The sequence below is a fragment of the Giraffa tippelskirchi genome, chromosome 7 (assembly GCF_054371585.1).
Source record: "Giraffa tippelskirchi isolate mGirTip1 chromosome 7, T2T-mGirTip1v1.2.pri, whole genome shotgun sequence".
In the NCBI taxonomy this organism is placed as follows: Eukaryota; Metazoa; Chordata; class Mammalia; order Artiodactyla; family Giraffidae; genus Giraffa; species Giraffa tippelskirchi.
The window spans coordinates 13,636,563-13,649,815 of NC_137281.1; the positions used below are offsets into that span (position 1 = coordinate 13,636,563).

At 45.8% G+C, this 13,253-nt stretch overlaps 1 protein-coding gene across 3 annotated transcripts in view; it reads right to left on the reverse strand.

The window, feature by feature from the left end:
• SAMD4B (sterile alpha motif domain containing 4B) overlaps positions 1 to 13,253 on the reverse strand; it is a 36,648-nt gene that overhangs the window by 16,990 nt on the left and 6,405 nt on the right. For 2 of the 3 annotated variants that reach the window (XM_081516434.1, XM_081516435.1), the window contains 2 exons: positions 8,376 to 8,434; positions 5,379 to 5,781 (listed from right to left, as the gene is read on the reverse strand). In XM_081516434.1, coding sequence (XP_081372560.1) covers positions 5,379 to 5,574 — 196 coding nt within the window. In that variant the 5' untranslated portion in view covers positions 5,575 to 5,781; positions 8,376 to 8,434. The remainder of the gene's footprint in view (positions 1 to 5,378; positions 5,782 to 8,375; positions 8,435 to 13,253) is intronic. The other variant, XM_081516432.1, reaches the window with a different exon arrangement.

A 13,253-nucleotide genomic window follows, 5' to 3' on the forward strand; every position in this document is an offset into this window, starting at 1 on the left:
GAAGGTAGTGGTGTCTATGTGTGTATAACGTACCCTGTCTAGGATCACTCTGTCCTCAGGTCACTCTGTCTCATGTCCTAGCAGATTATATGGTGTAAGGAGTACAAATTCAAGAGGCAAAATTGCCTGGATTCAAAATCTAGCTTTGTCTCTAAGACACAGATCAGTACAACTGTGGACCAGTCCTTTAACCTCTCTGAGCCTTGGTTTCCTCTTCTGTATAATGAGGGTAGTTAAAAGCCCTTACAACACAGGGTTGTTTTCAAGATTCAATGAGATAACTGTGCAAAGCATCTGATCTGTGTTAACTGCTCCATGCACTTCAACTATTATTGTTGTTGGCTGCTGGTTGAAGATCTAGAGCTCAAGCTATTTCAGGGTTGGAGGGAGCAATTCACATAGGAGAGCACATCTGGGTCTCCCCCTTAAGATTCCCGACAAGGGTGGGGAATTTCATGCAGTTATTTACCAAAAACAGACACATTTCTGGTTCCTCTGAGCTAGAGGCACAATAAGCAGTGATGAAATTCTGGAGGTGGGTGGATGGGGGAGGGGACTGGGGAATGCCATGACGTCAATGACTGCAGCTCACCAAGCTGCAAACCTGGACTCCAGAGAGGATGAGGGAGACTGTGTAAGAGTGCTCTCCTTGGCCAGGTGACCAGAGCTAAGTAGGTCATGACCCTGGGTGCTACAAATCACAGGAGCCAAATATATCTTGGAGACTGCCATAAGAAGAAACTCATTTTTACATGCTGGGCTGTTGAAACAATCGTGGCAGCCTGTGGCACTAGTCAGAGGGGCTGGGTTTTGGCTCCAACATGCCCTTCTATGCTTCACCCCATCTCACACAAATGTAGGGGAGGGCAAAGGGGCTCACATTTTTGTTTGATGAACTGTGTTAGTAGAGCTTGAAAGGGGAGGGTGGAGGCATCAGAGTTGAGCTTGGGTGACTCACTCAGCCACAGCCCCCTCTTGACCTCAGTTTCCCCACCCAGATTCAATGAGCCAAGGAGGGAAGGGCTTAAACCTGCTAGATACAGGGACTCTGACTCAGAGAACAGGAGGAGAGAAGAAATGCAGGAAATGTGGCCCAGGAAGCCAGAGGACCAGGGAGACAAGGAGACTTCAGCTTCCCTGGCCCCACCCTTGGGCTCCAAGTCATCATGGGGGGGGGGGGGGTGATAGGATTACTTTGTAGCTGCAAGTAGGCAGGGCAGACAGCACTGAGACAGGATCAGGGATAATGACAAGGGGAAACCTGGGGCTTCTCCTTCCCTGGTTCCAGAGACCCTTGGGGTGTTGCTTTTGTTTCCAGGTTTTATCTCAGACTCTGCTCCCATGAAACCAACACTGGCTGTGTGGGCTGGGGGACTTCCGTCTACCCTTCTAGCTGCTTGAGAGGAAGGGACAGCCCAGACCAGTGCCTCTTCCACGCCTCCCAACTCTCCACTTCCAGTAGGTCATGTGACAGTACCCTCACCACTTTAATGGGCTCACCCAGAGTCAGTGTCAACAAGACCAGCAGTTCTCCACTGAATGCACACAAGTGCCAAACAGCAAGCTTAAAAAACACCAAAATCTCTGGAGATAGGACCTAGGCCTCAGGTTCTTTTTATAAAGTGATTCTGACATGAAGCCACCTTGGGGACTCACTTACCAAAATTCAGCTCTCTGTACTCTCTGGCCCTTTCTGAGGAGGATATGGGAGGGTAAGCAGCTCTGACCCAGACCCAAACTTGAACCCAGGATCTCCCTGGGAGAACTGAAAGAAGCAGCAGGGTTGGGTGGGTGAGACATGAAGTACAAACCCCCAGAAAAAGGCAGAGGATCTGCCTCACTGTTCTGCTCTCCTGGCCCAAAGGGATTGGAAAAAAGCTGAAAAAGAGCATCAGACCCTGTAATAGGTAATCCTTATCCAAGAAAAGGTAGACCTACTGAACTCAAGATTTGGTTTGCAGGGTAAGTGTGCATCTTGGTGGGAAGGAGGGACAGGTTCTCTGAGGTGCCCATTCCATAAAATACTAGGAACTACTGCTGTACTTGGAGAGTATCTAGAACAATCCCTTCCTTGTCTAGATGAGAATCCTCAGGCCCAAGAGGGATGGGGCAGGCCCAGGTCACAAGAGGTGTTAGTGGCAGAGCTTGATCTAGAACTCTGGGGTGTTCTGATTCCTGTTCTCATGTCCCATGACAAATGAATCATCAGTACAGAATCATCTCTCAAACTGCCTAGTCAGCAGAAGAACCAGGGTGCCCATTAACAGGCCTATCCTCTAAGGATTCTGATTCAGTGGGTCTGGGACAGGGACCCAGGAATCTGATTTTAGGTCACATTCTCCCCCATCAGGTGATTCTGATGATGATGCAAATTTGGGAAACACAACAGGATGGGAAAGCCATAATGGACAAGAGGATGCAGAGCTCCTCCTACAAGGCAGGTTTCCAAGTCCAGGGCGCAGCTCCTGCCTTCACCAATGAGGTTGGGAGTGAGACAGGAAACACAGGCTTGGAGCTCCCATGCCTATTAGGAAGAGGCATTCAAGGTCCAAAGAACTGATCTCTGTGATCACCTCTCTCTCCAGTCATGTTTTTGCTCTAATCCTGGCAGACTTCCTGCTGACTCTGGAACACATCATAGCCCTCCCTCTCTTCCTCACTCTAAGTTTTCCCTAACTCTCCATCCACCTAAGTACCAACTTGTTTTATTCTTACCACCCGACATGGAGCTGGGGATAAAGACCTTGATTCATATATCCATTCACCAGTCAAGTCTTTGCAAGGCAATTCTCAAGGACGGGCATTAACCACAACATCTTAAGGCCAACTGTCTGAGATGGGTCTCAGGTTCTTGGTATAAGGTATATCATGTCTTTCAAGGGCAATGTGGTAACAACAGATATTTTAAATGTACATAACTTCAAACTAGCAGTCCCACAGAATCCTAGGAATTTATCCTAGAGATGCTTAAAGGGTATTCAATACAGCAGTCCTTTTAAGAGCAAGACCCATAGAGTCAAATTCCAGCTCCACCTCTGACCAGTTGTACAATCCAGGACAAGTCACAGACCTGTCTCATTTGTAAATGGGGGAGTTATAAGATCTTCCTTACAGAGATGTTGTGAGGATTATGAATAATATAAGTAAAGCACTGCTTGATACACAGGTCAGGCTCTCTGTTACTTTACTATTCTTACTATCAAGCAGCCATTAATGATAATGAGGTATATGTGTATATGCTAAAAAAGGAATGATCTTCAAGTTTCATTTTTAAGTGGAAAAAAGCCAAATAAATTAATATGTGTGATGCTCTGTTCTATGTGCTAAAACCATCAAAACAATGAAAAGGCTGGAGGGAGAACTTGAATGTACTCAAGTGCAGAATGTGCTTCAATGTGCACAGAATCTCATAAAACATATACAAATTGGGAATGTGGAAGTCTGGGAGACCTCACTTTTCATCTTTCACATGGTTTGATTTTACTGCAAATTTTAAAAACAAAGCAAAAACTAAAAATGCTCTATTAAATAAACAGCAGTAAGCAACCAGTGATTCTGATAGATGGCCAGGATTGGCACCCAGTGCTCATTCAACTCTCTGCTCAGAATGGGGTGGTGGGGAGGCATGACCAAGCTGCTTAAGACATCGGTCTGCCCCAAAGGAGCCCCTATGCTGGGGGTACAGCCATACCACAACCACAGATCCCCTGCCCTGGTGCTAGAGCAGAGAAGAACCCTCCCTGGTGGGGAGGGTGGGAGTACTGTGAAACAGCTGAGGTCTGCGCCTGCTGCAGCCAAGCTGGGTTCCTGCTGCTCACTGTCTGAGACAGGAACATAAGCTGGTGACCCCTGGCCTGACTTCCCCCATAACCATGGCACTTCTGTGATTTGTACATTAAAAACTCAAAGTAAAGGTGACTGCTAAGGTGGGTAGGCCTGAGAAGAGGAGGAAGCAGCTCTGAGGGTACCCAAATCCCAATCCTAGCATCCCATGCTGATTTTTCTCACCTATAAAAAGAGGAGAGCAACATTACTTATCTCAAGGGGTTGTTATATGGGCTAAACGAGTTACCGACAATAAAAACAACAATTAACATTATTGAGTGTTTACTGCATGCCATACACTGTTCTCAGGGCTCATAACTAACCTAGAAGGTAAGCACAGTTTTCATCTTGATTTTAAAGGTGAGGAAACCAGGGCTCAGAAAGGTGAAGTTACTTGATTATACAGCAAGTGACAACTGGGATTTAAACCTAGACAGTCTGATTCTAGAGTCATAAAGAACACTTTTCAAAGTTACTATATAAGTAAAGTCAGTACTTGGCTTGTTGGAGGGACTCAGTGTGAACTGCTATCATGAGGAAGAAGGTGGAAAGGTTAGGGTACACTCTACTTGGGTCCCTGGGTACCACCCCCATCCAGCTAGCTTTCAGATGCATATAATCCCTCTCTTTGGTTTCCATGGGCTTCCCTTGTGGCTCAGCTGGTAAAGAATCTGCCTGCAATGAGGGAGACCTGGGTTCAATCCCTGGGCTGGGAAGATCCCCTGGAGAAGGGAAAGGCAACCCACTCCAGTATTCTGGCCTGGAGAATTCCATGGACTGTATAGTCCATGGGGTCGCAAAGAGTCGGACATGACTGAGCGACTTTCGCTTCACTTTGGTTTCCATCTCTCCCACCTGTCACCAAGGTCAACACCTCTCCATCCAGCTTTGGGGAGTCCCAGAGGCCTGAATGGCTTCAGCCGTGCCCTGTGAGATAGTTCTCTGGACTGACTTCTACCTACACTTGGGGTCTGAGGGAGAGGTTCTAGAGAAGCCTTGCTCACCCACACCAGTGTCACCCTCATGAGACAGAGAGTACTTCTTTACTGAGCGTTCAGGAAACTGATACGGACTACAAGTAAATTTAAAACCCTCTTGAAACTGTTTATGCCTTAGGTGCAACCTACCTTTGAGGGGGTAAAGAATAATATGACTTGTAACTTTTGGAAGAGTTCTAAAGTTCCCTCCTAGCTCTGATGTCCTGGAGCTTGAGAAATGAATTAATGCTCACCTTCCATCCCCTTTTCATAGGTAATGGCTTCAGTCTGTTCTTGTCAGCTGCCCTATGTGATCCTTCCTCTGCTCTGAGTAGTTCCTAGTCTGTACTGCCCTCCCCTAGGAGTGTCCCATTCCACGTCTGAGGATTTCTGGCAGCAAAGCCCCAGAAGAGACATGATGATGACTTCAGAGATCAGGGATCCCTCACCTACCAACAAGCCTAGAACCCACATTTCTTAGCACCATTGCTGGGTAGGCCTCCTCAGCCACCTGACATCTGTTCCCATCCCAGGTCTCCCTCCCGCTTTGGTCCCATCTCGGGGGTGGAGACTCACCAGCACTGTTGGCCTCTGACTCCAGCAGGTGGATGTCATTGCAGTCTGCCAGTGAGTGCTCCAGGCAGAGCTGCAGGAAGCGAGCCTGGGTGCGGGTGACTCGCTTCAGAAGTGACAGCAGGGCCACTGTCTGTTCACACTCATTCCAGCCCTTGAACCAGCCAGCGAGGATGCCCACCTGGTCTCGGAACATCATGGTGCCGGGCCTGGGGCCAGGGTGGGGGGGACGGCGGTGGCGAGGGCCAGCGCCGTCACATGGTCTCGGCTCCGGGCTCCTGTTACCTCTCCCCTGAGGGCCAGGGCTTGAGGACGTTCCCTGGCGTAGTGGCAATGGGTGATGCAGGGAAGAGGACACCTGCTCACATCGGGGGAGGTCTTGGTCCAGCCACGCCTCTCCAGGCTCCTGGAAAAGGAAGCAAGGGGGTCAGAGAGAAGGGGCTGGAACTGGTCTGGTGAGTGTGGGTTCAAGGGTTAAGGAGGCCTCATGTCTTCCCCTTTAGCTCAACTCTGCTGCGCTCCTGGGAGAAAGACAAAGCCAACACCAGATACTAAGCCAACTCTCCCTCCAATCTTCAGAGCCAAAGAAAAGGCTTGATTGGGACTCAGAGATTCAGACAAAGGAGATGTTGCCCCTCACGTCTGGCTGTCACAGGGCCAAAGGAAGTGGATTTAAAGGAGAGAGTAAGTTGGTAAGATTTTCTAGATGGAAACAAGAGACAGCACACACTATGGCAAAAGATGTGAATTAATGGAGATCTGGCCCCAGGTGACATGACTAAGCGGACATGTGATGCTGAGCACATGTCCTGACCTTGCTGATCTCTGGTCACCTCCTCTAGGGGGCTGGGCAGAGTCACTGCTTGCCTGCTAAAAGGATCCTATGGAGTCTGTGTATTATTTCAAACTAAGACCCACAAAGCTGGGATATGGGTGAGTGGTGACCCCAGTGGAGATCTCAGGTACATCGATAGCTATCTGATCAGCAATCGGGTGCCTAACGGTAGGAGGTCTTTTCAAAGATCTCTAACATGATGGTGGGGCAGGGGGGGATCCCATCCCCTCCAACCCAGCTCTCCCACTCTGATCTCTAAGATCCCATCTACTCTTGCTCTGAGGTGAATCTCTCCCACCCTTCTTCCTCATTCCCTTAAGGATACTCCTGACTCAAGTCCTCTATATTGGGATGCCCCCTTGACTCTCAGAGATGCCAGCTTGTCATCCATTTTCCTAAAAGCCAAGAGGATACTAACCTGAGAAACGGATACATCAAATGTTAAAAACTCCAAAGCAAGAAAGTGTCCAAATTCCTTTCTTAGGCAGGAACCACACAGGAGCTGTGTCAACTGGGCAGACAACAGATCTATTTTTCAGTTGACTGGTTTCTGGACACTACTCTGAAGCCTTTCTTTAAGTGGCTTCTGATCCAGGTCTCCACTCACATTTCCCGTCTCTCCTGCAACCAGTGCCCTTGGCTCCATCCCCAAGCCACATTTGGCTCCATCTCCCTCTGGCTGCCAAGAGTACTGAGAACTCCATACAAAGACTCATTGAACCTGCTGGGCTAGGTCTTAGGGAGCTACTGCCATCTCCCTGAATGTCCAAGCTCCTGCTGAGGACAGCTGTGAGGTGCACCTGACAATGGCTGTGATTCACCTTACAGATCCTCATGGGTCACCTGAACAGAGCAAACTGGCCTGGCTGTCGATCCCTTTGGGTACAATAAACAAGACAAAGTGTAGGGGGAAATGAAACCTTATTCCCAATTAAACAGCCCTCCCAGAAATCTTTCTAAATGACCTATCAGGAGCTCCCCAGTGGCTCAGTGGTAAAGAATCTGCTTGTCAATGTAGGTGACATGGGTTTGATCCCTGGTCCAGGAAAATCCCATAGACCACAGAGCAACTAAGCCTGGGTGCCATAACTATTGAGTCTGTGCTCTAGAGCCCATGAGTTGCAACTACTGAGCCTAAGTGCCAAAACTACTGAAGCCTGTGGGCCCTTAAGCCTATGTTCTGCAACAAGAGAAGCCACTGCAATGAGAAGCCCAAGCACCACAACTAGAGAGTAGTCCTTGCTCCCTGCAACTAGAGAAAAGCCCGAGCAGCAATGTAGATCCAGCACAGCCAAAAATAAAATGAATTAAAAAAAAAAAACAATGACAAATCAAATACTGCCTCCCTGGCTTAAAATCCTCCAATGACTTCTCACTGCATTTAAATAAAATGCCTAGAGGGCTCCCTGCAAGACTCTGGTGGCCTCTCCAACCTCACTGTGTACCAAGTTCTTGTTCACTTGGACTTATCCTCAGCTTCCCCCAACCCATGTATGGCTGGTTTTTGTCACTCAGGTCTCAGCTCAGTGTCACTTCCTCAGAGAGATCTTCCCTGATCATCCAAATCTAAGAAATTTCTGTCACTCTATTGAATTTATTCTATATAGTTTGGCACCCTCAGATATCTTATTTATGTTTGTTGTTTCTCTCTTCCCAACAATTGCAAGCTACACAGTTGCCCAGGGCCCAGAATAGTGACTAGCACTTAGAAGGTGTTCAATACATATTTACTGAATGAATGGATGGATGAAGGTGAGCATGGAAGCCACACTTGGGGCTTCTACAGCCCTTGGGGCAAAGATGAAAGAAGGAATGACCAAAAGGATGGTAAAGTGATTTGGAAACCTTGCCCTAAGAGAAAAATTTGAAGGCACTGGGGAAATTTCCCCTGAAGAGAAGACTCAGGAGGAATGGCAAAACTGACTTGAAATACCTGAAGGGGTAGCACACAGAAGAATTAGAGTTGTTTATTTACTCCAGAGGAGAATCAAGATAGATGGCTCTAAGTGAGAGGCAACCTGAGACATAAGAAATGTTGAAAGTCAAGAAAATTCAGTCTTGCCCCAGCCACTGTGTCACTTTAATCTTTGAGCTAGTCTGTTTCCCTTCTCTAGAATGTGTGAGATAAGGAGCTAGACTGGTCAGACATGACAAGTGGGTTTTACCTCACAGGCTAACTCCAATCGATCGGTAGTAGCTGCCTGGAACACTGGTGAGAAGGCTCCTGAAGAAATGAAGCAATAGGAATATCTATCAATGGAGAATGATTAATAAATTGGAGAATACCTCATACAAGGGGATATTATGTAGTAATTAAAAATGTGCTTGGTTCTGACAGCCAAATACAAACAATGTGGTTATAGCTATGTATAGTGTTTGATCTTTAACTACAATGTAGAGTGTTACGGTTTGTCCATAAGTACACAGTAATATGTTCAGTGATGCCATTTTTGTAAAGTGGAAAAAAAAAGCCGTATATAAACCCCTTATATATCTTATATATGAATGTCTATGCATCTGTGTATAGAGAGAAATGTGTAGAATGATACACCCTGTGTTGTTCACATCGGTTACCTTGGGGAGAAGGAGGAATTAGTTATACTCTCTTCATATAACTTTGTGCTATTTCACTAGTTCCATAAGAACACAAATTACTTTTGTAATTTTTAAAGATAAATTTAATTTTAAAGAAATCTAAGGCAGCATTCTACTTTCTGGCTCAGTGAAAAAGAGTGCTGTGATTGATTATCAATGTTTGCCCTGGATACCGGACAGATGAGTGGTATTTCATGTGCCTGAAAAAGTCAGTTTCCCTTCCCAGCTCCAGTATTTTGTGGCTTTCAGTCCTAAGGAGACAGCAGCTGCCTCAACATAAGGAAGAATTTTAAAATAATGTATCTGTCCAAGAATGGAACTGGCTGCCATGTGAGGAGGTAATAAGCTCCCTGGCTGCTGGAAGTGGTCAAGCAAAGGCTGGATGAACATCCCTTGGGAGTGGGAGGGATTCCTTCACTGGATGGCAACTCATAAGATAGAAGGACATGTTACTATTTCAGAGGGAACATTTGTGATGGGAGGTTTGCTATGCCAACAGTGTTTACAGCAAAAAGATGACCAAATGCACAAACAGACCTAAGTTGTGCACCCGTTCCTATAAACACTTTTACTGGGTGGCTACTTTTCCTAAGCAACAGCACTATGCCCCTGAAATAAACCACTGACTGAACATTAAACCAGCTTCTTCCCCAAGCCAAATGCTAGAAGCAAAGCCTTGGGACACAGTAGGATCTCAAACATGATGCTTACAAGGCCAGATTTTGATGGAGCAGGCCGGTGAGGGCTATGGAGAGCTGAAAAGCACACACACTGTCTAAAGGGAGAATTTACTATTGAGCTCTAATCAACTGCTGCCATGTAGGAATTTGGGTTCAGTGTTGTTAGATTTTTTTTTTTTTTAAAGAGGAGCCAGAAATCTAGATTTTTAAATAAAATTCCCCTATTTTTATTTTTATTTATTTTTTTATTTGTTTATTTTTGGCTGCACTGAGTCCTCATCGCTGTGCGTGGGCTTTTTCTAGTTGCGGCAAGCAGGGGCTACTCTGTAATTGCGCTGCCCGGGCTTCTCATTGCAGTGGCTTCTCTTGTTGCGGAGCATGGGCTCTAGGGTGTGTCAGTTTCAGTGGTTGTGGCACACGGGCTTAGCTGCCTCTCAGCATGTGGAATCTTCCCGGACCAGGGATCGAACCCATGTCACCTACATTGGCAGGTGGATTCTTAACCACTGGACCACCAGGGAAGTCCTCCCCTATTTTTAAATGTTGGAAACGAATTCATATTAAAACAGCAACAATGAACCCTATATAGAACAAAGAAAGCCTGTGGCTTAGACCAGATAGACACAAACTGGGAAAAGATCACAAGTCTGATATATATCCCTCTCAAGGGCCTCTATGGTGACTCAGACAGCAAAGAATCTGCCTGCAAGTCAGGAGACCGGGGTTCGATCTCTGGGTCTGGAAGATCCCTGGAGAAGGAAATGGTAGCCGAGTCTAGTATTCTTGCTTAGGAAATCTCATGGACAAAGGAGCCTGGTGGGCTACAGTCCATGGGGTTGCAAAGAGTTGGATACGACTGAGCAGCTAACACTTTTCAAGGGCCTAGAGAAGGTCCTACATCTTCAAGCCACTCCACTGCTCAGGAAACGTGATGGGGAGAGAGAACCTAGTGTCCAAGGAAGGCTTGGAGACTCCACATGAAACCCTGGGGCTTTAGGAAACAAACGGTCACTATTAGGGGAAGGACAAATAAGGAGTTTGGGATTAGCAGATACAATCTACTATATATAAAATAGATAAAACAACAAGGTCCTACTGTATAGCACAGGGAACTATATTTGATATCTTGTAACAAACGATAATGGAAAAGAATATGAAAAAGACTACACATACATAGCTGATTCACTTTGCTGTACATGAGAAACTAACACAACACTGCAAATCAACTACACTTCAATAAAAATAAATGCGTAAATAAAAATAACCCCTAAAGGAAGTGTTCCTATGTTTTAGACAGAAGAAGAATGCTGGGTGTTTGGTCTGCATGGTGACTGGAGACGAGGACTGGATGGCTTTCTTCCACCAAAGGGCCAAAGGCCTCCAGCTTCTCTCCTGGGTGCTTGGCGACAGTGAGAAAGGATGACTTGGCTCGGTGAGATTAGCCAGGGAAGAAGTATCAGTACTGACTAGTTGAAGGCATCTTACTGTGGTAGCAAATTACTATGATGGATTCAGTGGATTGGCCTGCCAAACATCCACACCCATCTTCTGGTACCAGGCCCCTAAATTTCCTTCGAAGAATTAACTGTCCTTCTTGGATCCAGGAGTAGACATAAAGTAAAACTTGGCCAAGGAAAGCCCTCCCTGGACTTTGTTGTAAATACTCCGAAAATAAGTTCTTGGTTAGGGCTGCTCAGATTATACATTATCTCATGATATTCCTAGTTGCTACTGCTGCTACCTCACAGTGGAGCGCCCATCTCAGAATGAAGCCAATACAGATGAAAGCAAAGTCAAAAGTGGAGGGAAAAGAGAGACTTGTTCATATCGTTAGAAGGCCTGTCTCTAGCTAGCTGGAAGCCTCTCACTGCACCTCCCCATCCCAGACTTTTCAGTTACGTGAACCAACAAATTCCTTTTGGGCCGAGGCCAGTCTGATTTGGGTTTTTACCACTTAAAAGTGTCAACTTTAAGCCTTGACTGTTCCCATACAGAATTCACCAGTGCTCTGGTCTCTTTATCCTTTGGTGACCAAAAATGACTCCCTGTCTTTGAGAAAAGACACTAGAGGGAACCCCTCTGGTTAAGTCCTTTAAATTATCCAACAATATGGCTACCATATTTGGTCTCTAAGAGACCAAGGAACCTTCTTGAGAAGCATCTTCCAACCCTGGAAGGTGTGAAATGGGAGTCAAAAACTGGCTAAGATGTTCCAGGAAAAACTAGTCATTGGCTCTTTCTTCAAACAGTGAAAAGCAGCCCACATACAGGAAGCTACTCTGGAGGTCAGCTATCCTCTCTCAGAAGTAGCACTGCAGAGTCAGTCAGACCTGGCTGAACCAGAGCTCTCCTATTGATACTAACTTGCTATGCTGATCTTCCACAAGTAACTCAGTTTCTTCCTCAGTGAAGCTTGTTATAAGAAGGAAATGAAACAATGTACATAAGATACCTAGCATGATGTTTCACATCTTCACATATCACATATTGTATTATGTGTCAGGCCTTATGCTAATAGCTTTCCACTGATGAGCTTGTATGATCTCAAGAACTATGAACACATATATACATACCCTTATTTTACAGATAAAGACACGGGCACACAGAGGTTAAGTCACCTACCCAAGATTACACAGCTAAGCTGAGATTTTTAAGGCCAAGCAGTCTGGTTTTAGAGTTCTTGCTTGTTCCTGTGTATAATGCTACAGCCTCCTGTATGTTCCCTTCTACTGCCTATAAAGTTCAACCAAAGTGTACACCCTTTAATGCCAACTTCTCTGGACAAATGAGGGTCCTATTAGCCTTCCCACCTATCCCTAGCCCTTGTAGAACATCCATGTAGGCCCTGGAGGAACTTGTTCATTTCATGAATAAGGTAATAGGCTAGTTACCTATGGTTAATTCACTATCTCAACTTGAGAAGAATAGCAGAATGTCAGAAGCCAAGGGAGCCCAACTTCTGTCTTGTGAAAACTAACCATTATTTTCAGAAACTCCTAAAATATGTATACAAAATATATATATTATTGCCTCAACCAAGACTGTGGCTTTTGTATGAACAGTCCTGGAGAAGGGAAGGAGAGGAGGGGAAAAGCCAGGAAGGGCCTCCTGGAAGATAACACAGCCTGGGGAGCTATGGGAAACTTGCATAATTTGGAGTGATTTTACCTTGTTGTGCTTGTTTTCTCATCTGTAACATGGGTTTAATAATAGCACCTACTCTCACAGAGCTGTGAGGCATAAATACTCTCACAGAGATGTTAGCTAGTATCATCATCCTGGATTCCTCTCTCCAATCCCACCATCAACTCCTGTTTGCTCAACACCAAACATGTATCTGTATCTCTATTTTTACTACTACCACCATATTCAAGTCATCATCCTTTCTCAGCTGGATGAATGTATTGCCTCCTGTTTCCATTCTTGTCCATTTTCCTTGCAGAAACCAAACTTTCTTTAAAAACAAATAGATCATGTTACTGTCTTGCTTTAGAAATCCTGTAAGAGCTTCCAAATGCTTGTAAGTGAAAATGTAAATTCCTTACCATGGCCCCCAAGGCCCCAGATAATCTGGCCTCTGTGAACCACTCCAAGCCCCTGCCTCTTCTGCCTCACTTATGCTTCAGCCACACTGACCTCCTTACACATCTCGGGTTTTGTGCTGGCTGATTCCTCTACCTGAAATGTCCTTCCCCAGGTCATCATATGGCTGGTTCCTTTTCATCAATCAGATCTGGGTTCATGTGTGCCCCAATCTTCCTCATCTCC